The following is a 23,878-nucleotide window of genomic DNA, read 5'->3' on the forward strand; positions in this document are numbered from 1 at the left end:
AGTTTTACTTTTCTGAATTAGACTACAATAACAGGTTTCCAGTATTTGGAGTGGGTGTACATACTGTACAGTCATGAGCAATATAATGTGCCCACTTTAGGACTCTGTCGCACTAACATATTTGACATTTAGTGAGACTTACAGTCCAATTTATCAAAAAAGTTAATGTGACATGGTACCAAAGTGTATAAATATTAATGCTCGTGACTGCACATCTCTGCCTACCCCTTCGGAAATACAGGCGCGATGGTATGTTATGTTGTTACTTTTCTATAGAATATTAGAACCATTTTTATTTTCTATAGTAGATCTCATTCATTTTCTTAGGACTGTCGACGCGTCTCACGGCGCACGCGGCCGGTCTGCAAATAGATTTGACCGTAGCACGTCTAGCGTGCATATTACGCTTCCAATTTTTTTGTTGATTAATAATAAGAAGCTTTAATATCACGACTTAGAGTTGATATTTAATTGATGACTGTTATAACGACACATTCCGGGAAGGAAGCTATTCCTCACTGGCGCGCGCGCACCTGGGACAACTGTCGCTTTCGCGCCAACACGCATGCGCCATACAGGAAGACGGAAACGTTACTACATTCCGATCCAAAGTTTAAATAAGTTCATCAATAAAACAACAAATATTTTTACAATATTATATTTACCAATAAAGGTACTTACCTCCATGTACAAAAACTGGAGCAAAATATCGATTATATTATATTCAATTACATTAAAAACTACTTACCAACATTAAAAACATACCTTACATCTCAAAAATAATAATTTACTAACAAATGTTGTAACTAACGCGATACAATGTTCACGATTAAAATATCCTCAAATTCTTGCGTCTCCTAGTGAATGAAACTCCAAATACACTACTAAAGAAATTACTAAGATATCTTAGCATTTAGCTTTTGTAATTAATACTCGACAGATTATTAAAATAGTGATAGAGATGTATTTAACTTATTTCTGAAGTATGATATACGCGGATACTGTTTTCCAAGTAAAGGTTCAAAATGTATGGTCCTATTGATTGTATCTGCTTATAGGCATGTTAATATCACACCTTGAATGTAAGAAATATGATGAGAATACTAAATCAGTGCCAGTAGTGGAAGACAAACTCCACAAAAATGAACACAGTGAGGATTAGAGAATAGAATATTTTATGTTACGTTATTAACCTACAATGTTGTCTTGGCCATATAGAGCGTTCAGATGTTACTGTGAGCTACTCTTATGTCCACAACAGTCATATACACACCGAGCACAAACATACAGTATCGAATTTTTATTTCCATTGGAAACTGTTAATTATCTATAGTAACAACACACAATATTCAAACTCCTCCATACTTAAAATTATAAAAATTATTGTCTATTTGAGAATGTTGAGCTTTTTATAACAAATGCAACAGTTTATATTCGAATAAGGATCAAAACGTAAATGCTAATAGGAATAATAAAACACTACTCACCTGGCTCCTTATTTTCAAAAGTTGTACTTTTTAGAGTATTCACGCATCAGTCAATCAAGTGTGATTGAGCAGTGTACTTGATACTTTTACAATTAGCAACGACAAGAAGCGTGTCTCGAGTTTCGAGTACACAAAATGAGAGGAGCATGTGGCAAACCCTGAATTCCTAAGGCGGTTATTACATTGTAGGTGAAGCTTTTAGACAAGTTTATTTCAGTCTTGGTTGCTCAATTTTAACACGGCTTGCCCCATTGTTCCAGTTTGCATGTATGTGGTTAACAAACCCAGAGTTGAGTCAGTATTTTCCGTATTTTCAAGACTGTCAGTACAGCCAACGATGTTCTACATTGCTTATGATTGAGGATACCAATTTGTAATGTTAGACATGTGTTATTTCTTTGGTTAGGCTAAATATGCGTGCTCTGGGTCTAGGTTAGAACCATCGACGGTACAACAACTAGATACCTAATAAAAGGCGGACGGGTTCTGTCAACACGTGTGACTTATTTGTCGTATATCCGCCTGCCAACGTTCGGTCACTTCCGTGACCTTTCGGTGACATGAAGGTCTTGAGTGAGACAATCAGAACGCAGTGCCGTCCCGTCCCTTACCTAGGTTAGTTGTCAGAATGGATTCTGTGCAAAAAACGGTCATTAGGCATCTATTTGGTTGTATCATCGAGGATTAGAATGTTGTGGTTCCTGGCGTGTACTAGCTGGAGCGCCCGGCGTCGGCGGGCGGCCGCGCGGGCGTGGCCGCGGCCGGCGGCGTGTAGCGGCGCACCGGGAACATGGGCCGCGCCGGGATACTTGACACACCTTCGAACCTGTAATCGTACACTCTAGATAAAATCAGACACAATATTTTTTTTCTTATTTATTTGAAATTAGCCTCTTTTCTTCTCTCTTGTGGCTTGTGAATCAATGACCGACCTCGTTAAGCCTAATGTTATTATCATATGTAGGATTTCTTATCAAAAGTGTCTGTAAGTGACGCGTAGGCTTTTTAAGTCATTTACTGAAAAATATCCTATTACACCAACATGCGAAGGAAAAATAGGGAAAATAATTCGGGAAAACGCGAATTTTGGTATAGTTTTAGTAACATACTAAATGTACTGATGAGCGTTGGTGGAAGTGAAGCTTTCGGGGAGAAGGTGGGGTCTGGGGGGTATAAAGTTTATAATAAATTAAGCCCTATGAAGTTTCATTAGAAACCATTCGGTTGTTTTTGCGTTAATGAGTAACAAACATCCGTAAATATTCGTAGCAGGATACGGTGGGTGGTGGTTCACTAACTTGTTGCTCCGGTACTTGTCCGGTATGGCCTGGTAGGGCTGCAGCGGCGCGTGCGCGTGCGTGCGCGCCAGCGGGCGCAGGCAGGCCGCCAGCTGCGGCGCCGCGTAGCCCGCGCCCGCCGCCAGCGCCGCCGGCCACGACACCTGCAGGCACGACGCCAGGGGCTCGCCAGCCTCCGCCTGCCGACACCGTCAAAGTCAAAAATATCTTTATTCAGTAGGTAACATAGTTACACTTTGAATCGTTATTTTTTACGTAACGAACGTGTCATCCGCCTAAAACTACTACAGCTTCTCACAACCTGTATAGCCGGGGAAAAGCTTCAAGAAAAACCTCGGCATAGAACCCTAGACGTTCTTTGTAAACAAAAAACTAATATTGTTATACAATTTAATAATATGGCTGCCTAATATCAGCTCCCAGACAGTAAATCCCATGCATTCATATCTTCGAAACACGGAACTTGTACATTTTACTACCATGTCACATTATGTTATTGAACCGTAAGTCTCACTAAATATCAGATATGGCAATGCGATAGTGTTCTATAGTGGGTATAATCGGATGATCAGCCTACAATGTCCTAACCAAACCAAGGATCAACCTTCACCGGAATACAAATCCGGGACCACTGGATCATGGAAGCCGTTTTATTAAAATTGGAGGTGATCAAACATACCTCTTTTATCACCACTGTAACGTGGTTTCAGACTCACCTATCTATGAAGTCTCAATTTATAGTATAAGCAATTTTTAACCACAATGCACCTAAAGCTATAGTCGTTTAAAAAAATTAACATACATCGATGTCCTTGTTTTCGTAACGTTCGCAAGACTCGCACAGGAGGGCGTGGCGGGCGGTGGCCAGAGACGCGGCGGCGATGATCGACGGCTTGAACTGCAGGTACGGGTCCGCCTCGAGCAAGCACAGCTCTGAGATGTACTGGATAAAAAATCGTGGATTATTATACAATTTAGAATTATAGGCTACTTGACAACCTAATCAAATAGATACTTTTTACGAAACGTCAAAACGAAAATTTTCTTTGGAGTTTGTATGGAAATACTGTCCTGTGACGTCATCAATAAAAGCGGTCAAACGTGGTACTCATTGTTACTTAATTCGTAAACAAAATTCGTATGTAAACCAATGATTTTCGAATTCCTGTTTAGATCATAAATGTTTATCACATGGTCAGCAGTGAGGAAACCCACATTCCGAGAAATGCGGTTTCAGAGGTATGTAATCTAACCTGCATTGGAATGATTTTCCCTTCGCGGATTGGAAGGTCAGACACAGTGGCGGCCCTAGCAAAATATTTAGGTGGTTCGAGACCTCATAGTGGCACCCCTTAAAATACAAAATTTTTGGATTAGTTTACGGCCACCAACATTTACCTATTTAAATCTTTTAAAAACGTTGTTAATAGCCACCCAATATGAGTTTCAATGTGGCCGCAATCTTACCCGATGAATTTAGTTTGCGGCCAGGGTGAACCAGTATTGGTTGATTTTGGCGCCCCCCTATTTCGACGCCCGGTTCGGTGGCACACCTCGCACCGCCCTAGGGCCGCCACGGTCAGACAGGCAATTGCTTGTGAAAAAACTGGACCTATCAAGTCGTGAAAACAGGATAACGCTCTAGGGGAATAAGCAAACATAATGAACTTACAGCAGCTAAATAGAAGATCTTCTTGGATATTCCGTTGGCGATGCAATAATGCGAGAGGAATGTAAGCGACGTTGGTGTCGACAGGTCGAAGGAGAGCACTTTCAGGATGAGATGCTCCATACGCAACACCTCACGCTTCGTGTATGTGTCGTCTGTGATGTAGACGAACTCCGCCACATCGGGCGGGTACACCTCTTCATATTTTCTGTTGAAATTACGAAAAACCCATGAGTCACTGAGCAGCCACTGGCCCCGATTCCTGCAGACACCGCCTAATTTTATTTTAAGTTATATCCGTCATTTTCATATCCGTCGAAAAGGAAAGGGACGGATGATTCACAGCTCTTAATTTTAGGAAGAATGTGTAAATGAATGAATAACCCGGGCGAATCAAAAGGTACGTCGCTGGTATGCAATCCGTTTGACGTGCTGTCTACTTAACTGTGTCGGGTTATTGACGGATGTAAAATTTTTAGACGGTTGGTTTAGATTTGTGCTTAAAATTGACGTGTGTTCCATAAATTTTATGCTTGTCGATTACCCGTCTCTTTCCTTTTCGGTGGATAAGAAAATGACAGATATAACTTAAAATAAAATTAGATGGTATTTACAGGAATTAGCACCATCATATAAGTTACTTCCAAATTAAATGTCAACTGTCTGCCGTCGTCTGTTTTTCTAACTCGTTATAAACTGGGAATCTTCAAGGCTAGAGTGATTAGGCATTTGCTAGGTAAGCGTGATCCACCCTAGACCACATCGTCACTTACCATCAGATGGGACTGTGGTGAACAAACGCGAGCCTACATTAATTAAAAAAGAATTTAGGCAACTCGCGTTTTTTTTATAATTAGGGTGACTTACCTACTAGGTATAAAAAAAACAATAAAAAAACAACCTAAAACCATTTGCACATATAGACACGCACACACACACACACACACACTCACACTCTCACTCTTGTGCACACACTTTTATACATAAAAGTAAGTGCACAATCCAAAGAAATATCAAATACCAATATTGCTTTTTTAGATGAATCATTTGATGTGGCCTTTTTAACCCCCCTGTTCACCATACAGTTGGTACAGTTCATCATTATTCATGTTTAGAGTTTGTATTGATAGTGGTGGCAGCAAGGTTTCAGATTGCTTAAAGCTCAGCCCACCCCTTCATACAATTGTCAACTCAATCTAAATGGATTATGTTCCTAAGAACTTGAAATTAGTCGGTTATCTAGGCGTGTACGAGTACGGTGATGTCATCGCCGTTTGCCGCCAACTGTCATTTTTAATAACATACATTAACATTCTGCTAAATTGTGAAGAATGAAAATTCCATTTTGCTTTCTTTCAACTAATTTCAAAGTCTATAGTTTGCCCAATAACGCGAGAATATATATAAATGTAGACAAACAAACTTACGACTTACTGATGTAAGTACGTAGTCATTATATGAGTCATGTCAGGGGTCTTTGGCGGCTCAATAGTAACCCTGACACCAGGTTTGATGAGATTGGTAATTCACCTCACAACCCACACGATAGAAGAAGACTAGTAGGATTTCTTTTCTTTTTTGTAATATTCGCAAGACTAAACTATTATAAAGCAAAAAAAATACTTAGGAATGAAAAAAACACTTACGAAGCGATATACGTAGCAGCGGTCCCGACAAGCTGTAGCTTGGTGCGGACAACACTCATGTAGGAGAGGAAACGGTCCACATAAGACACGGCGAGGTGTAACGTCTCACTCTGCTGGTTGTACTCGTCGCACACTTCCACTAGCCAGTCGATGAGTATGGAACGCATCACATGGGTGATATCCGGCTGCTTGCGCATGTAGCGAGGGTTGGCTCTGTTTTTTACCTGGTTGCATACATTTTAAAATATTAAGGATTACTAACCTAACTATTACAAACACTGAATTGGCTGGGCGAAATACAGTGGAGGCTGATATACGCAAACGAAAATGGCGGCGGATTGGTCATGTAGAAGTCAGTAAGAAGAGTTAAAAACTTCAAAATATGGAAGAAAGCTACAGAGGCTGCAACAAATCGCGAGGAGTGGATATATCTGTTACACAAGCCCTACATCCCAATAAAAGGATTAGAAGATACATTTTAATTATATTTTGTTCTGCCACTGAGGGTAATTGCATGCAGTAGTAAGTATGTGTGACACCTGAATGTATTTTTAGTTTCTTGCAATAATCTTCATATCAAATAACTGATAGCTAATTAGAAGACCAACACTTATATTATAACAATCTTATAATAATCTTATAATAGGTAATAGCTTATCATCTGCTGCCATTCCTTCCAATGTATCAGATAAAATGAAGTAAAAAGTGGTGTAACTTACTTTCAAGAATTAATGAAATTGTCATAAATGAAAGTGGAGGTAGGAAAATAAAATTGAAATATGTGGGTATGCATGTTTCTAATCAGTATCACAGCATCAAAAAAGATTAACAAATTACATTACTATAGATCATACTAGTTAAATAAAAGAAGGTAGGTATAATGTTATCTTATGTAAATAATTGATTTATGATAAAAAGTTGAATGAATAAATATGAAATTCAAGGACAAATGGGCTTAATTGTTTTTAAATTTATTATTAATGAGTCCACAAATTGGTTTAAGGCATATCATACGAAACTTTTTTTTTACTCTCTACTCGTCTCGACTCTAACATAACCTAACCAACATTACTAAAATTCAAAATCCTCCGTTTGTATAACATCTTAATAACAATGCACAATATCAGTGCTAAAACAGGGTATTTAACATTTTCAAGGACAGTATGTCTAATGATGTTCTGATTCTAAGGTGTCATACTATTATGAACCATCAATGACTCATAGTCTCTGCCCATGAAGGGATTAAAAAAAAGAAATTATACTATATTAAGTTTTGAAAATTTTACAAATCCAGCTCCTACATTAATTATTATTTCACTTGAAAATTCGCCTTGGTAGATGATCCATGCAAAATTTGAGAAAATTGGATCCATATAAAATAGAAGTATTTTTTTCTGTGACCCCTTTTGCTACACTCACTCATTTATTTGTAACTTATTTTTGACACCTGAACACAAATAGCCCAGCAGTGGGAGTATATAGGCTGTTAATGTATTTATGAACACAAATGGATATTTCAGAACATACCTCAATCTCTCGCATGTACTCGTAGATATCCTGTCTATACTCTGCCACATGGAAGAACATCTCTCGATCAGTCTGAGCAGTCACCTTTTCTTCCTCCTCTTCAGCCAAATCTTCAAGGATTGTGCTCTCATTTTTGGAAATGGACATTGACAGCACACTTGAATCTACAACTGACATGGGAGATTCCACCACATCTTTCTTCTCTTGCAATGGTTGTCTAAAGGAGTAAAAATTTATTTAAAGGAATAATAATAATAAGCTTGACCCATATTAATTTCTTATCTATCATTGGGTAACGAGTTTGTTGAGAGGTTAGATCATTGAAGTATCTGGAATACTTACCTAACTGGAGGTCCATCTTTCGACTTATCTGGCTGCTTCTCAATCTTAGCACATAAAGCCCTGACATTTTCAGCAGCATTGACAAAGAAATTATCCTTTTTATTATTATCCTTGGCAACAAATGGCTTGAAGGTCGGCTCGCGTTTCTTCGACTCATTCTCACTGGGTTTGTCTTCGTACACGCTGAACGCGCGAAACTGAGCCACGGGGGGCACTATGTTCTTTTCATTCTTTATCTGCCGTACGGTCCTGTTTTCATCTTGAACTTTACAAGCTCCATTCGTCAATCCCGGCTACAAACAAACGTTACATGAAATAAACGAAGAAACATCTCAAATGCGATCACCTAAAGTGCACACTTACCAGTTTGATATTCCGATTCTGGTTGCAGGCGAACTGGCTCAAGTCGCCAAGGGCACGACGCTGTGCTGCCGAAAACACGTCGGCATTATCTTTCCTCAGCCCCAGGGAAGCATTTTCTTGATCCTCGTGTATTCTGAATGATGCCATTGCCCTCGCTTTGCTTCCGTAAACAGTCAGGACCAAATTAGCAAAAACGCGGGCCGCGAGTGCAGTTTGTGGCAACCGAAACGGAAATACGTTAACTTCCTTAGTTAAGAACACATTTTATCAAAATATTGAGAGTAAATGTGAAAATTTGCCGATTTATTTCGAATTCACCCCCAATAAATGCTAACCAGCATCAACGGACAACAGACATTTTAGAGCATTTTCAGCTGTTGCGCTGTTGCCTGTCTGTTGCAGTTTACGTTGCTCTTTTGTCTATGATATTTCAAATTTAACCAATAGAAATTTAGCACAGTTCTTTTCTCTTTGCCTGGTCGTTTTCCGTTCAGAAACTTTCTTTGCTGAACAAAAATAATATAGCAATAAAAAATATTTATTTCGATTTAGAAGCGATAGCCAATAATATAAAACCATACATAATAATTCTTCCATTTGGGATTTATATAATAAGTATTTCGGCTATAATATTTAAAATTCATAGACATATTTTTAAACGAAGCAACATATGATTTTGACACTGGCATTTGACGTGGTTTAACTATTTACTTTGTGTTGTCGTCCTGTAAATTGTAAATAGATTCGCGAATATATCGAATTATTAATTTATTGTAACCTGAATTTTGGTTAAATAATTATCTATTAAAGTAGAAATGAATAAGCTTTTCTTGGCGTGTTTATTTTTATTATATGCATGTGAAAAATGTTCCGCAATAAGAGAATACAAAAAGGAGGATATATTGAGGCTAAGGTTTGAAAATATGAAGTTTTATTATTCTCTGTTTTGTAATAAGTGAACCTACAGTAGTCTTAGATGTTCTGTAACATAATATATGACCGGTTTCAGGGAAGAAGTACGAGAAATGTTTCAGCATGCATATGACAGTTATTTACGCTATGCCTATCCCTACGATGAGCTCAGACCCTTAAGCTGCGATGGCGTAGATACATGGGGGAGTTACTCTCTCACACTCATTGATGCACTAGACACTCTAGCTATAATGGGCAACTATACCGAGTTCAACAGGGTAGTGGATATTGTTCTACAAAAACAGAATTTTGATGCAGATATAAATGTATCGGTCTTTGAAACTAATATACGAATAATCGGCGGACTACTAAGCGCGCATCTTTTGTCTCACAAGTAAGTTTATGAAAATTAAAAAAGAAATTGCATGTTTTACCCAATTTCTACCCACTGCTGGGCATCGTTTAACTGTTAACTATTAATCTCTAATTATATGCCTACTATTTTGTATATAAAATGCAATTTCCGTCACAAGTTAACGAGTTTAACATATTAATGAAGCTGTTGTACCTCTGGATAATTTTATAAAAACATATGTATTTAACATGTAAATGCAATTACTGTTTCAAGATTGAATATTTTCTTTTTATCCCAGGACAGGTACAAAATTAGAGCCTGGGTGGCCCTGTAACGGTCCTTTACTCCGCCTGGCAGAAGACGTAGCTCAGAGGCTCATTGCAGCATTTGACACTACAACGGGAATGCCTTACGGTACTATTAACTTACGGTCAGGGGTTCCCCCGGGGGAGACCAGTGTCACATGCACGGCTGGAGTGGGGACATTTATAATTGAATTTGGAACTTTAAGTCGTCTCACTGGTGATCCATTATATGAAGAGGTAATTCCCCTATGTTACCCCCTGTAAAAATTAACCTTTCAAAGATATTTAAAATTTGTTCCAATAGGAATTTTGATATTAGGTTTTTGGGCTTTCTCTATAATTCATTTTGGACCTTGGAATTATTGCTTGGATAAGCTGTAGTGTATTTTCGGCCTTACAAATAAAAACTTACTAATCCGTCCTTATTCAATGTTTACACTAGGAATAGTTAAACCTAGAATAATCCAAGAATATTTATGTGTTGGTGAATATATTGTGACTTATAACTTGAAATAAATATTTAAATTCCAGGTAGCATTGAATGCTTTGAAAGCTCTCTATCATCACAGGTCTCCAATAGGTCTGCTTGGGAACCACATTGATGTGATGTCTGGCAGGTGGACTGCTCAGGATGCTGGCATTGGTGGTGGTGTCGACTCTTACTATGAATATCTAGTCAAAGGTTTCTATTACACATGAATTTATTGCTATTTAAGATATTTCTATGGTATTCCGTCAATCAGCATACAACCCTATAAATAACGATCACAGTTCATTAATAATGTCGATGTTTGTTTAAATAATAAAAAGTTATGATTGACGAAAGATTGGTGAACAGATGTAATACCTCTCTTACGTACATTAGATTGTGAAGGCATTACGAGGAGACGTCCATAAATTATGCAAGGCGTTTAGGAGGGGGTTGAACCACATGTCACTTAATTTCACGCGGGGAGAAGGGTGTTACGCAAATAACCACTCTTGCGAGAAAAACTTTCTCAACTAAAATACAACTAAATACTATAATGTATAATGATATTTTTGCTCCAAAAAGTACCCCAATAGTTTATAAATAAATCGACTTATAATTTTCGAAATTCTCACGTAAAATTTTATCGCGATAAATCTTACGACATTTCATCGATAAGTTATGTAAATCGCCTCTATCGTGTGAGTTATGGGTCGATAGCTGTTCTTACCAATCTTGTCAGAGTAGTTAAGCGAAATGTCCCTGACAATATATATTTTCCAGATTAAATACCCTATTACATGAGCTTAAATACTGCCAGAGAGTGGATCTGAAACCATGTCACATTAAATGTCAAATATGATAGTGCGACAAGGTTCTAAAGTGGGTACATGATATTGCTCATGAAGTCATGACTGTACCTCTAACTACCCCAATTGGGATATACATATAAAATATACTACCTACAAGTACTTTTCATCAGGTGCAATACTCCTAGAGAAACCGGAACTCATGTCGATGTTCCATGAAGCTCGCGAGGTGATAGATAAGTACCTGAAGAAAGACGACTGGTTCGTCTGGGCCACTATGCTCAGAGGCCACGTCACACTACCAGTCTTCCAGTCCCTCGAGTCCTTCTGGCCCGGGCTGCTCACGCTCATTGGTAAGCTACTTAATTCATATACTTTTATGCTGGACTGGAAGGGAATAACAAAACATAGAAGCACATACCTCTAGAGATCTGGAGGTCCGAGTTCGATTCCCGATGGGAATATTTTATTTTATTATTGAGACTTTTGTTTGGAGGACTTTGCAGGCTTGAATCACCTGGTCCGAAAAAGTAAGATGACTCCGTGTTTCGGAGGCTTAACGTGTTAAACCGTTCGTCCCGGCTATTAGCCGTAAAAACACGTCCACCAACCGGTAGTGAAGCAGCGTGATGGAGTATGCTCCATACCCCCTCCGGTTGTTGAGGCTTCACACACGTCTTGTGTGTCGTTGTTTGCGGATGAGTGAAGTGTGATCATACTTGTGTGGCGCGCGTTTCGCGCTACTTTCCAACTAATTTCTTCTAATCCGTGTTTAAAAAATACCGGGTTCTTGTATTATGCGTTTTAAACACGGAATAGAATATTTATAGTCGTGGCTTATGTTATGTTACTTTCTTCTTATTTACAGGCGAAAGCGACACAGCGTTGCGAATAATACACAACTACCATAGCGTTTGGAAGCAATACGGTTTTACCCCAGAAGTATATAACTTGGGTACTGGTGAGGCGTCGAGCTCGCGTGAGAGCTATCCTTTGAGGCCGGAACTCATCGAATCTATCATGTACTTATATCAGGAGACCAGAGACCCGATACTGCTGCAGATGGGAGAAGATATACTGCGCAGTATACAACACAGCGCCAGAACCTCTTGCGGTTACGCTACGGTGAGTGTACAGGGTCTTAGAGACATCGCAACGAAAAGAGGGATGATTCAGCCCATGATTCTGAGTTGATATCAAGTGGAATTTTCCGTCCCAAAAGTATAGGACTAAAAATAATGTAAAAATACTAAAATTTTCACTAAACAGTAAAATTCCACTTGATATCGACTCAGAATAATCCCAATACGTTCTTGTATGGCTACCTGTATCGTACTTGTATCGGGTGTTAGTGACATCGTAACAAATACTGAGAGGTGATTCAGCTGATTATTCTTAGTTAATATCAAGTGGAATTTTCCATCGCATAAGTATAGGATTATAGGATTAAAAATAATGTAAAAAAAATATAAAAAATCATGAATTTTGCGACGTAAAGTTCACTTGATATTAACTCAGAATCATGGTCTGAATCATCTCCCTTAGTATTCCAGGGTTGAAGAGGTTGGTAATGCGAGGTGCAACAACCCACAAAATAAGGAGTGAGTCCGTCCCTTTCCTTTTCGGCGGATAAGAAAATGACAGATATATCTTAAAATAAAATTAGACGGTGTGTACCGGAATCAGCATCAATATGTCGCTATGTATTTTTATATAAATCTAAATCGACAATCTCCGAGGATTATGAGTGTGGTGGTATCAATTATGTAATTAAATAATACATTATTCGTTATCAATTTATCGGGGCATACGTTATAGTTTTGTTTTATCTTCGGCTTTACGGATATAGTTATTGCTAGATGCTGAGCAAATTATCGCTCTTATGTAGGCAATATCACTCAAAGGTTTTATTGTGTGTGTGAAATAAAGTATCTCTCACTCTCATTATTTAAGAACTGGGAGGTTAAAAAGGCCATATAAAAGCAATTCATCTAAAAGAGCAATATGTCAGTTTGACATTTGCGCTTATTATGTAAGTGCGTAATGCAAACAAATGTCAAACTAAAATATTGGTCTTTTAAAAGAATTGGGTATTTGACTGGGGCAAAGATAAATTATAATATGCTAATCTAGAAATATAAACCAGTTTAAGATGATCAAAATTCAATCTCGTTTTACTTTTCGACTTATTATCGAATTTTATTTATGAATTAAGTAACAATGAGTACGACGTTTGACCGCTTTTATTGATGACGTCACAGGACCGTATTTCCATTCAATCTCCAAAGAGAACTTTCGTCTTGACGTTTCTTAAAAAATAACTCGTGTGACTAGGTGGTCAAGTAGCATATTGGTTTGATGTGGCCTTTAGCCCTCCTGCACTTAAGAAAGGCCGCGAAAGGTCCTTGATGTAATATGTTTTGCAGATAAAAGACGTACGAGACCATCGCAAAGAAGATCGCATGGAGTCTTTCTTCCTCGCCGAGACGACGAAGTACTTGTACCTTCTATTCGACCCGGATAACTTCATTCACAACCCCGGGGTACACGGCACTGTGATAGACACTCCCAACGGCGAGTGCATTGTCGATGTCGGTGGCTACATCTTCAATACTGAAGCTCACCCCATTGATCCCACCATGCTTTACTGCTGTCATGAAGCTCGGCAAGGGTAAGGAAGTTATAATACTAACAGCGCACGCGACACGGGTCTGCTATTGCGGGCGGCGCGGCACTTATCTACTTATACAGCATTCGCTGCGTTTACTGTTCGAAGCCCTCGGTACATGAGCGCGTCCGATAGCCCGTGCCGCGAGCGCAACTACCAATATTGTTTTTAAAAAGTTTCTTTTTTTGCAACTCTCTTGTTTTTTTTTCACAGAATAAACGTAAGCGAAGTCCATAGAATATATCAAATGCTCGAAGAGGAAGACAATATCAAATTCATGACGATGATCGATGCTACAACACAGAAGAATAATACCAACAACACGTCAAATGATACAAATCAAACCCAAAACACAACAGAAAGTGTAGTCAATAAAACTAATGATGAGGTAGAAACTACCGAACAAAAGCTAGATCAAAACCAAGTACTCATCAAGACGGAAATAACAACCGGATACGTTAACATAGACGGCACAGAAAGAGAGAAAAGTAAGAACGACTCCACACTAACAGATATTTTAAAAGAGCGTATTATTAGTTACTATAATAATTCTAATGTAAATAATGTTGAATCTAAAACAGAGAAAGAAGAGAATAAAGAGAAGGTACGCGATGCGAAAGTGGAGGTTGATGACATCATTGTGCCTCACAAGAAAGAGGAACCTTTCCAGCCGCCGAGCACTACAAGGCAGAAGGAAGTGTTTAAACTGCTGCCTAAAGTTATTCAAGATTTTTTGAACAACGACTGGAAGACCAAACCTAAATGTGAACCCCAATACATGTTAGAGCGGATACGCAGAGAGAAACTTTACCCCGACCACCCAGATGTCGACAGATACGAGCTACTGCTGACTCCAGCACCATCCTTCCTACAGAGGATATCACTTGCAGGAGAGTTCCTTAACAAGAAACAACTAGAAATGTAACTTATGTACATACTCTTAAGTGTTTACTAACACGCAAACAAGGATCTTACAACGATATTACATATAATAGAATTAATATATATATAGAAATATATTGGCCCCGATTCCTGTAAACACCATCTAATTTTATTTTAAGTTATACCATGTAATTTTCTTATCCGACGAAAAGGAAAAAGGGACGGATGATTGGCAGCTGTTAGTTTTAAAATGAACGAGTGGATGAATGAATAACCCGGACGAATCAAATAGGAACCGTTCGTAAATTCTGTCGGGTTATCGGCCAATGTAAAATTTTTAGAGGGTTGTTTTAGATTTGTGCCTAAACGTGTGTTCCATAAATTTTATGCCTGTTGATTATCCGTCCCTTTCCTTTTCGGCGGATAAGAAAATGACACTAACTTAAAATAAAATTAGATGGTGTCTACAGGAATTAGCACCAATATTAGAAGACTGATAATTGAGTGAAAGTGATAAGTATGGAAAAGTGTCGAAGGAAAATCATGTGCAATGTGCATAATTAATTTAAATCATGTTATAAAAATATCATAATTATGTCATATTCGCAGGCGAATAGGTAGATTTCGTTACTATGCGCTAACATTAATATTGTTCATAGATGTATTTTTGATGGTAACCGTTTTTAAAAGGATTTTTTATGAATTTGATATAATGTAATCTACTGATGTTATATAGTAATACTAAAATACTTTCAAATCATTAAATAAATAAATCATGTTTAATATTGTGTAGTATACGGGGTGTTAGTGACAACGTAACTAATACTGAGGGGGATGATTCAGACCATGATTCTAAGTTAATATGAAGTGGAATTTCCTGTCGAAAAATTCATGTTTTTTTTTTTATTATTTACAGATGCATACTCTAGCGACGGAAAATTCCACTTGATAACTCATCCCTCTAAAGTTTTCGTTACGATGTCTCTAGGTTCGAACTGTATTTTCGATGGAAGGGTAAGACGACCTATCTAACGAATTGCCGACTTGTTTCTCTGCCCACCTCGTTAGAGATTATGGACGTATGTAATTAACTATGTAGAAAATCGCGATGACAGTTAACGGTCCGACTATTTTCACCCTTCTCTTACGATAAGTGCAAGAAAGAGACAGCTAGTTTTGGCAACATTATCCGTTGAACAAATGACTAATTATTTTAAAAAATAATTGTAATTGCATATTTGCGAAATCTACCTAATAATTATATTTGAGAAAGAACCCAGTACGTACTTGCTTCATTTTCTGAATACATTGATGTTAAATTAATTATGGTTTATCATTTCCAAATCGTATGTAGGTAAACTTGTATAAATCTAAACTAAGAGTCAATAATAGATAAAAATAGATATTGCATAGCCACCATGTAAACCACGATTAAGCATTTAAAACATAAGCAAGTCTAAAAGTAAAATATATCAGCATTTTCCCTCAGCGCTGAAGGAAAACATCGTGAGAAAACCCACATTCCAGAGAAATACGTTTCAGAGGTATGTGACCTAACCTGTAATGGGCTAGTATTTCCTTGGCGGGTTGCAAGGTCAGACAATCGCTTCAATAAAAAAAACAGGACTTGTCTTTCAGGACAAGCGAACCCTCTGTGTTAAACTGGATAACGTTAGGGCATAGAGCAACACGGACCTCCGTGGGCCGCTAGGGAGATGATGATGGATATCAACACTCTAGCTGTTTGACGAGACAAACTACTTTTTAAAGATAGATGAATAAATAACACGATGACAATGTCGCCGACAGCTGACATGATGAGGTCATGACTTATCTGTCTAGCAGTCAAGACTAATCGCCAAAAATGTAATCAAAATTCCAGTTACCACTCAATTTTAAAATAGTAAAGATGCCTACTTCCCCCCTGGGTGTAATCAGCTGGCCTCAGAATCCGGTGAACGTGTTAGAAGGCTTGCGACGCACCGAGAGATCGATGCTTAGCCCCACGACCGTGGTATCATGACCGAAGTGAAAACAACTCCTTCCGAAGAAAATACTTTAAATTCAAAGGGGTATAAACTAATAAAATTCATAGGCGAAGGTGCTTACGCTAAGGTATTCCACGAATCTTTAATGTAAGTAATTTAGTTGCTACATAGATACCAACATTAACAACAAATATGCTTTCAATCCAAATCAGGTGTTTTTAACGGAATACGCAGGAAAGGAAGACACTACCAAAGCGTTACTTGCATGCAAAATTATAGAAACTTCAAAAGCTCCCAAAGATTTCGTTGTGAAATTTTTACCACGAGAGATCGATGTTCTTATACGGTTAAACCATCCCCACCTCATACATATACACAGTATATTTCAGAGAAAAACAAAGTATTACATTTTTATGCGATTTAGCGAAAATGGTGACCTTTTAGGTTACATTCTAAAGAACGGCTGCGTATCTGAGAATCAGTCCCGAGTGTGGACGCGGCAGTTGGCGCTAGGGTTGCAATATCTCCACGAACTCGAGATAGCACACAGGGATATTAAATGCGAAAACGTTCTTTTGACTGCGAACTACAACGTCAAATTATCTGACTTTGGCTTTTCGCGGTTTTGTGTGGATGATAACGACGACCCGATTCTGAGCGAAACGTATTGTGGGTCGATGTCCTACGCTGCGCCGGAGATCCTGCGAGGCAAGCCGTACCTGCCGAAACCGACCGACCTCTGGTCGCTGGGAGTCGTGCTCTTTGTTATGCTGAATAAATCAATGCCTTTCGATGACACGCGTATGCGCAAGCTTTATGAGCAGCAAATGGGCAAGAAGTATCGTTTTCGCTCCCGTGTCGCCAGTGTCCTGTCGCTCGAGTGCAAGACCATAGTGAAGCATCTTTTGGAACCGGATGCCGGTCTCCGCTACACCGCTACTCAGATCCTCAACTCCGAATGGATTGCTATGGACAGTAGACTTACCAGTAAGTGAATTTTCTTCGTCTCTCTGAGCAGTGGTCGTTTTATTAGGGGTTATTTCTGGAACCTGATTTATTATATCTTGCACCTAAAGGAATACGTGATTCGACTGTATGTGTAAGTTTGTCAATTGATTTCAGCTTTAAATGCCGTTGAAGCTGCAGCTTTCAAGCGAGCTAAAGAAGAACGTCGAAGGATTTCCGACACACACAAAACTCAAGCTAAAGTCAAACAAGGAGACATTCTTGAAGCTGGTGCTGCCAGAGGTTCTGTTTTTAGGGTAAATATCACCACATAACCTTTTGATGATAATAATAATATTATAACACTATTCATTGATTTAGTAATAAATCCGCACGCGTGGACTTCAGATATCAAATATAGCGTAAAGCACTCAGGAATAATGTAAAAGGTGAAATAATTTTTATGAAGAAATAATCAGTTCAGTAGTTTCAGCGATTAGGTATTTCCTACAAGCTCACAGATCTTTTTAATATTAACATAACATAACAAATACTTTATTGCACAAACAGGAAAAAACAAAATACAAAACAAAAGAGAAATAGAATTAGTACAATAGGCGGCCTAATAGTGTAGTTTTAGTAGATTTACCCACAGCTTCTACATGATACTTCAAATAATTTTATTATCAAACTTGTATGTTATACTAAACGCGTAACCAATCCTGACAATAAATAAGTAAACATCGTTCAATATTTAATCTGTTTACTACACATTATTATTTAATGTTTAATACTTAATTTGCAGGCAAGTGAAATGATAAGATCTCTTGCGAATATAACTGCTAGGCAAAGTAAATAGATGGAGGGCAAATCTAAGGTAACTATTACTTTATTTATATTAAAATTGTTTCTTTCCCGGCAACAACAAATGAAAGATTTTTATATTTAGATTCATCACAACACTGAAGAAGATTTAAAATTATCGGGTTCTGAGCAACTGACTCTTGCTGCGCGAGGCTATCGAGTTATAAAAAAAGTTAACGAAGGATCCTACGCCAAGGTAAATATACAAATTTAAAAAAAAGTTAAATTCCTTCAAATATCTAAATAATAATATTTTCCTAATAGGTGTATCTTGCTGAATACAAGAATCCAAACAAGAACGATAAGTTGTCCGTTTTAGCGTGCAAAGTTATAGACACCAACACAGCACCTAAAGATTTCGTGAAAAAGTTTTTACCTCGTGAAATAGAAATGTTGATAAAACTAAGTCACCCGCATCTCGTGCACACACATAGCATCTTTCAAAGGCGTTACAAGTATTTCATATTCATGAGATATATGGAACATGGAGACCTGTTGGAACATATTTTGCAAAAGGGAGCCGTGCCGGAGGACCAGGCCAGGATATGGACGCGGCAGCTCGCTCTAGCCATACAGTACATGCACGAGCTCGAAATCGCTCACAGAGACATAAAGTGCGAAAACGTTCTTCTAACAGCCAACCAAAATGCAAAGCTATCAGACTTCGGGTTCGCCCGCATGTGTGTCGACAAAAAATTAAAAGATATCCACAGTGAAACTTTCTGCGGTTCATTATCTTACACCGCTCCAGAAATTTTACAAGGCTCTCCGTATTTACCAAAACCTACCGATATATGGTCGCTGGGTATAGTTGTCTACGTCATGCTCAACAGAGCTATGCCATTTGAAGACAAACACATCAAACAGCTGTACCAGGCGCAAATTAATAGAAATTGGAAGTTCCGTTCGCGCTACATTGACACGCTATCAGAGAATTGCAAACATCTTATTACTTTAATGTTGGAGCCTAATTATCAAAACAGAATTAAAGTTGAACAAATAATAAACGGCGAATGGATTGCAATGGATTCTAGATTATTAGGTAGGTATGGAGTTACATAATATTACAGCAATAAGTATTGAGCTTATTTATTAACGAGATATTTTTGCAGAGTGGACAACACAAGAATCATTAGCTTTTAAAAAGGCTAAAGAGCAAAGGACTCAGCTTCAAAAAAACTTGGAAGCCCTTGAAACAGCAAAAGAACCAGAGAAGGAAAAGGACATGGCAAACATACCAGAGACATCCATAATGAAAAATACAATAGACGTGACCCGAGCTAGCGGCTCCACATCTTCTTGGTGAATGGAATATTTCTTGAATGGCCTGATTCTTTGGCAAATTAGCAAGATGGAGGTTTGCGACATTTCGACTACTAAATCTAAATACATTGTATTACGGCAACGAAAACATTTATTTATGTTCTTGTTGCCGATCTGCCACCTAAATACTAGGTACCTAGGGTGACCTTTGAGTCGCCTGAAAACTTTTGTCCTAATTTTATTTGGCCGCCTTAGTCTATTTTGATTGTACTATCGTAATTAGGCCTAAAAGTGTAATTAATTTCTAATATTTAATGCCCTTATACTCTGTAGATATCCTCTATGTAGGCTACGAATAGAAATCAAATGTGAATATGACTTGTCGTGAATGTTGCGTTCCAAATACAAAGGTCCGCCGTTGGACCGTGCTCTATAGCAAAGTGCTATGACTTCTCAAATGAATAATTCTATTATACGTACTTCTTGCTCAACAATGCTTTATGGAACTATTGTAGTGAAACTTCGAAAAAAGACTGAATACTGGCATATTACGGCGAGTGTCAAAAGGACAGACGTCATTATACCATTGAAGATGTAATTGATAATAACAACATGAAAATTTACAAGTACACTAAAATGAAGACCCGATAGAAGAACCACAAATATCATGCACCCACAACTCCCTATTATGCTACCATCAAAGGTAAAAATGAAATTGCAATAGTATGGCTGATGCAGCGGTAACCCAGTCCGACCTCAACATACTTCAAGAAAGAGGATTCATTTTAGAGAAGATGGTAGGAGAAGGGTCTTACGCCAAGGTAATGTATTTCTTACATTCGTTTATTTTATAACATAAGATCTTTCACCGTTTGGGGTAGGCAAAGACTTTTACTTGGTACCATCCTGACGCACCACTTTCGCTTCTTCCACACTTCTCCGTACAAAATAATCGATTTATTTGGTAGAGTCTAAACTATAGTAAATTATAAGTACATAACATAATTTTGCAGGTATTCAAATCTACTCACATGGTGGACGAGACCCATCACACTATAATGGCCTGCAAAGTTATAGACACCGCCCAAGCTCCCCGTGATTACTTAACTAAATTTCTGCCTCGTGAATTGGACGTCCTTATCAGAGTCAACCATCCACACGTAGTAAACGTTTCCAACATATTTCAAAGACGAGCTAAATATTTCATCTTCTTACGTTACGCTGAAAATGGCGACCTGCTGGATTTCTTAACGCAAAATGGCGCCGTGCCTGAAAACCAGTGTAGACTCTGGATGAGACAGATAATATCGGGGATGCAATACATACACACACTGAACATAGCCCATAGAGATCTGAAATGTGAAAATATATTGATAACAGCAAATTATAATGTGAAAATAACAGATTTTGGGTTCGCAAGGCAAGTGAAAGTCCGCGACCGGGACGTTTTGAGTGAGACCTACTGTGGTTCACTGTCGTACGCCGCGCCAGAGGTGCTCAAAGGTATACCGTACTTACCGAAACTTGCGGACATGTGGTCCATCGGCATAATTCTCTACACCATGCTGAACAAGGCGCTACCTTTTAACGAGACTTCAGTCAAGAAACTTTATGAAAAACAGGTACATATATATACACGGAAGTGTATCCCATACGTACTAAAATCAAATTTCGCGTACGAACGCATACGAAATTAAGTTTGTCACATCATTAGAAAATTTCAAAATCAAAGAATAAGAGATAAAACCATTGAGGTATAAAAGTAAAAAGTAAGTACTCTCATCACATCGGTCTTTGCCACACAGTTTGCAGATGTACCTAGTCAGTGGAAAAGTGGTACCATACCTACATTTTATTTGTGGCAATTACGTAATTTTACAGATGTTGCGCAAGTGGCGTTTTCGTACGGGCATAGTGAACCAGCTGTCGACCGAGTGTAAGCAGCAGGTGACGCAGTTGATGGAGCCAGAGGCGCACCTGCGCCCCACCGCCGGCAGCATCTTCAGCGGACCCTGGATCGCCATGGACCCGAGACTTAGCAGTGAGTCGACTTTGTCTTTCCAAGCTGATACTATATAGAAGTCCATTTCCGAATTCATGTTGGATCCTAAATGTGCATCACGTGGTCAGCGGTGAAGGAAAACATCGTGAAGAAACCCCTACACCCGAGAAATGCGTTTCGGAGGTGTGTGACCTAAGCTGTGTTAACATCCGAAACGCATTGGGCTGGTTTTCCGTTCGCCAGTTGTAACTCGCTTTCTAAGGTTAGACAGGAAGTCGCTTCTATAAAAAAAAGCCGGACTTGTGAAATCTTCAGGTCAGCTTTAGATAACGCTGTGGAGGTGATTATGACTACGTATAGAAGGGATACTCCATAAGCCAGCATTAAACCCGCATTCTGATGTACGTAGCAAAGTATGCTCCAAACTTTCAGAATTAACATTCTTGGAAGAGTCTTTGATGAAACAGGCTGTTGAGGAAGCCGCGAAACGAGAGAAAGACACGGAGGAGGAGAGCGAGGTCGACAGGATCGCAGAGCTTCGACGGAAAGGACGGGGGAAAGGTGGGCTCTCTCCCTTAATTTAATTTTGATGCATCAAGATTCAATGCGGCATTTTCATACAAAATCCCGCGCTCGCTGTGCAGCAAGCATTAATCTTAACGCACAAAGAGGCAATCGCAGTACCGGAGCGTTCTGGCAATGAGAATTTGGAATTTTTGAGTTTGTATGTACCCATTCTCACAGGTTCTATAGGTCCCAGTACAGCTGTGTGCACCTGGCTTTATGCTGATTCACATCAAGCATGACAGACATCGAGTGGCACTTATTGTTGACACTAAGCAACAAAGTTAAGCAATCTCGAATTAGAGGCACTACATTTTAGCTTTCGTTTCGGGCCACAAGGCACTGCTTAAATACAAAATAAATTACCAAAATATGATATTGATCATAATTATTTTAACAAATAACTTTTGACGTTTCAGAGGGTCTAAAAATCTTGAAGAGTGCAGATGTCAATGCATATAACAAGTCGCAACAGTTATTCGATGCCGATAAATGAAAACAAATCATGTTCCTTCAAGTGTTTAATAACTTCCTTTATTATATATATATATATATTGTAAAAATGGTTTAATACATTATTGTATAAATGACATCCGTGTAGTGAATTTACATCCACCGGTTATGGTTCTTGCAACTCACGAAGGCAGTCTGCCTTTGGTCATAGAATAAGGAGTAAATAACGTTTAGAACGGTAACTCTTCAAGGGCTAGGTGAGCGTGAAACGCGCGCCGTACAAGAGTAAATCGTTTTTCGAATTAGTTATTCGAACCCCGGTTCCCGACTTGCACCAATGAGTTATTAATGTATCTTTAAGTGTATCACTAACTATGTTGGCTCGACCATTATATATGGCGATACGGCTCACCGCCTATCACGCCCGTTTGTCTAACAGAAAGCTCTGTGTGATGTGGGTAGCCCCACACCAATTCATATCGGGAGCCGAGCTAGTGTTACTTTAACCCCTCTGAGTCTTACTTTAAAGCCGTTAATAAGTAAAGGAGACAGCGCGCGGTCTGTCTGTCTCACTTACGCGTTGAGGCAGCACACGATAAGAACGACATTTGGGTGTGGTTGTAGTAAAACATTATGTATACGTGATATTGTGTGGGTGCGCCCCGCCAGCCACGCACACAGTCACATCCTTGTACACGTCTAACCACAACTAAAAACCGACTGCCGTCGTGAGTTGCGAGGCCCATACATGTAATATAACTATGGAAGACAAGGGCAGGTCGTTTATATGTGTTCATATAATACATATTTGGCACAGTGTTTTAATAGGAACAGCAGGCTAAATGTGTAACTCCTTTATCTAAAATCATAATAGAAAGATAGTGACTAACTTCACATCATTAAAGTTTTCTACAAATTGAGTTGTGACTAACTTCACACCATTAAAGTTGTATACAAATTGAGTTGTGAAGTTAGTCATTATCTTTTATTCTAGATAGATGATGGAAGGATGGACGATTCTAATACGTGGTATTAAAGGATTAACAATATTACAAAATGTTTAAAAA

General features: G+C 38.6%; 5 protein-coding genes across 7 annotated transcripts; 4 read left to right on the forward strand and 1 right to left on the reverse strand.

Annotated features, from left to right (window-relative positions):
* Nucleotides 1-642: 642 nt before the first annotated feature.
* On the reverse strand, nt 643-8,711 carry LOC126382373 (cyclin-A2-like). 2 transcript variants are annotated; one of them, XM_050032207.1, is made up of 9 exons: nt 8,333-8,711; nt 7,970-8,262; nt 7,628-7,844; nt 6,101-6,324; nt 4,458-4,662; nt 3,588-3,728; nt 2,905-2,964; nt 2,786-2,850; nt 643-2,313 (listed from the first exon to the last, which is right to left on the reverse strand). In XM_050032207.1, exons 1-9 carry the CDS (start codon nt 8,477-8,479, stop codon nt 2,199-2,201), a joined length of 1,467 nt encoding a protein of 488 aa, XP_049888164.1. In that variant the 5' UTR covers nt 8,480-8,711; the 3' UTR covers nt 643-2,198. The 2 variants fall into 2 exon arrangements, with proteins under 2 accessions (XP_049888164.1, XP_049888163.1); XM_050032206.1 differs by having other exon boundaries at nt 2,786-2,964.
* Nucleotides 8,712-9,031: 320 nt separating this feature from the next.
* On the forward strand, nt 9,032-16,055 carry LOC126382351 (ER degradation-enhancing alpha-mannosidase-like protein 2). 2 transcript variants are annotated; one of them, XM_050032163.1, is made up of 9 exons: nt 9,032-9,245; nt 9,342-9,638; nt 9,898-10,141; nt 10,436-10,586; nt 11,356-11,535; nt 12,051-12,307; nt 13,609-13,853; nt 14,064-14,338; nt 14,432-16,055. In XM_050032163.1, exons 1-9 carry the CDS (start codon nt 9,148-9,150, stop codon nt 14,773-14,775), a joined length of 2,091 nt encoding a protein of 696 aa, XP_049888120.1. In that variant the 5' UTR covers nt 9,032-9,147; the 3' UTR covers nt 14,776-16,055. The 2 variants fall into 2 exon arrangements, with proteins under 2 accessions (XP_049888120.1, XP_049888119.1); XM_050032162.1 differs by having other exon boundaries at nt 14,064-16,055.
* A 202-nt stretch (nt 16,056-16,257) lies between these two features.
* Nucleotides 16,258-18,580, forward strand: LOC126382389 (testis-specific serine/threonine-protein kinase 1-like). Its single transcript, XM_050032228.1, has 4 exons — nt 16,258-16,847; nt 16,933-17,707; nt 17,843-17,982; nt 18,471-18,580. Exons 1-4 carry the CDS (start codon nt 16,752-16,754, stop codon nt 18,522-18,524), a joined length of 1,065 nt encoding a protein of 354 aa, XP_049888185.1. The 5' UTR covers nt 16,258-16,751; the 3' UTR covers nt 18,525-18,580.
* LOC126382386 (testis-specific serine/threonine-protein kinase 3-like) lies at nt 18,483-20,398 on the forward strand. Its single transcript, XM_050032225.1, has 5 exons — nt 18,483-18,542; nt 18,615-18,725; nt 18,794-19,571; nt 19,642-19,886; nt 20,308-20,398. The coding sequence occupies exons 1-4, from the start codon at nt 18,525-18,527 to the stop codon at nt 19,833-19,835; spliced, it is 1,101 nt and encodes a 366-aa protein (XP_049888182.1). The 5' UTR covers nt 18,483-18,524; the 3' UTR covers nt 19,836-19,886; nt 20,308-20,398.
* On the forward strand, nt 19,871-22,948 carry LOC126382387 (testis-specific serine/threonine-protein kinase 3-like). Its single transcript, XM_050032226.1, has 5 exons — nt 19,871-20,613; nt 20,806-21,414; nt 21,674-21,833; nt 22,227-22,355; nt 22,778-22,948. The coding sequence occupies exons 1-5, from the start codon at nt 20,518-20,520 to the stop codon at nt 22,852-22,854; spliced, it is 1,071 nt and encodes a 356-aa protein (XP_049888183.1). The 5' UTR covers nt 19,871-20,517; the 3' UTR covers nt 22,855-22,948.
* The last annotated feature ends 930 nt before the right edge of the window (nt 22,949-23,878 follow it).

The sequence above is a fragment of the Pectinophora gossypiella genome, chromosome 4, assembly GCF_024362695.1.
Source record: "Pectinophora gossypiella chromosome 4, ilPecGoss1.1, whole genome shotgun sequence".
Classification (NCBI taxonomy): Eukaryota; Metazoa; Arthropoda; class Insecta; order Lepidoptera; family Gelechiidae; genus Pectinophora; species Pectinophora gossypiella.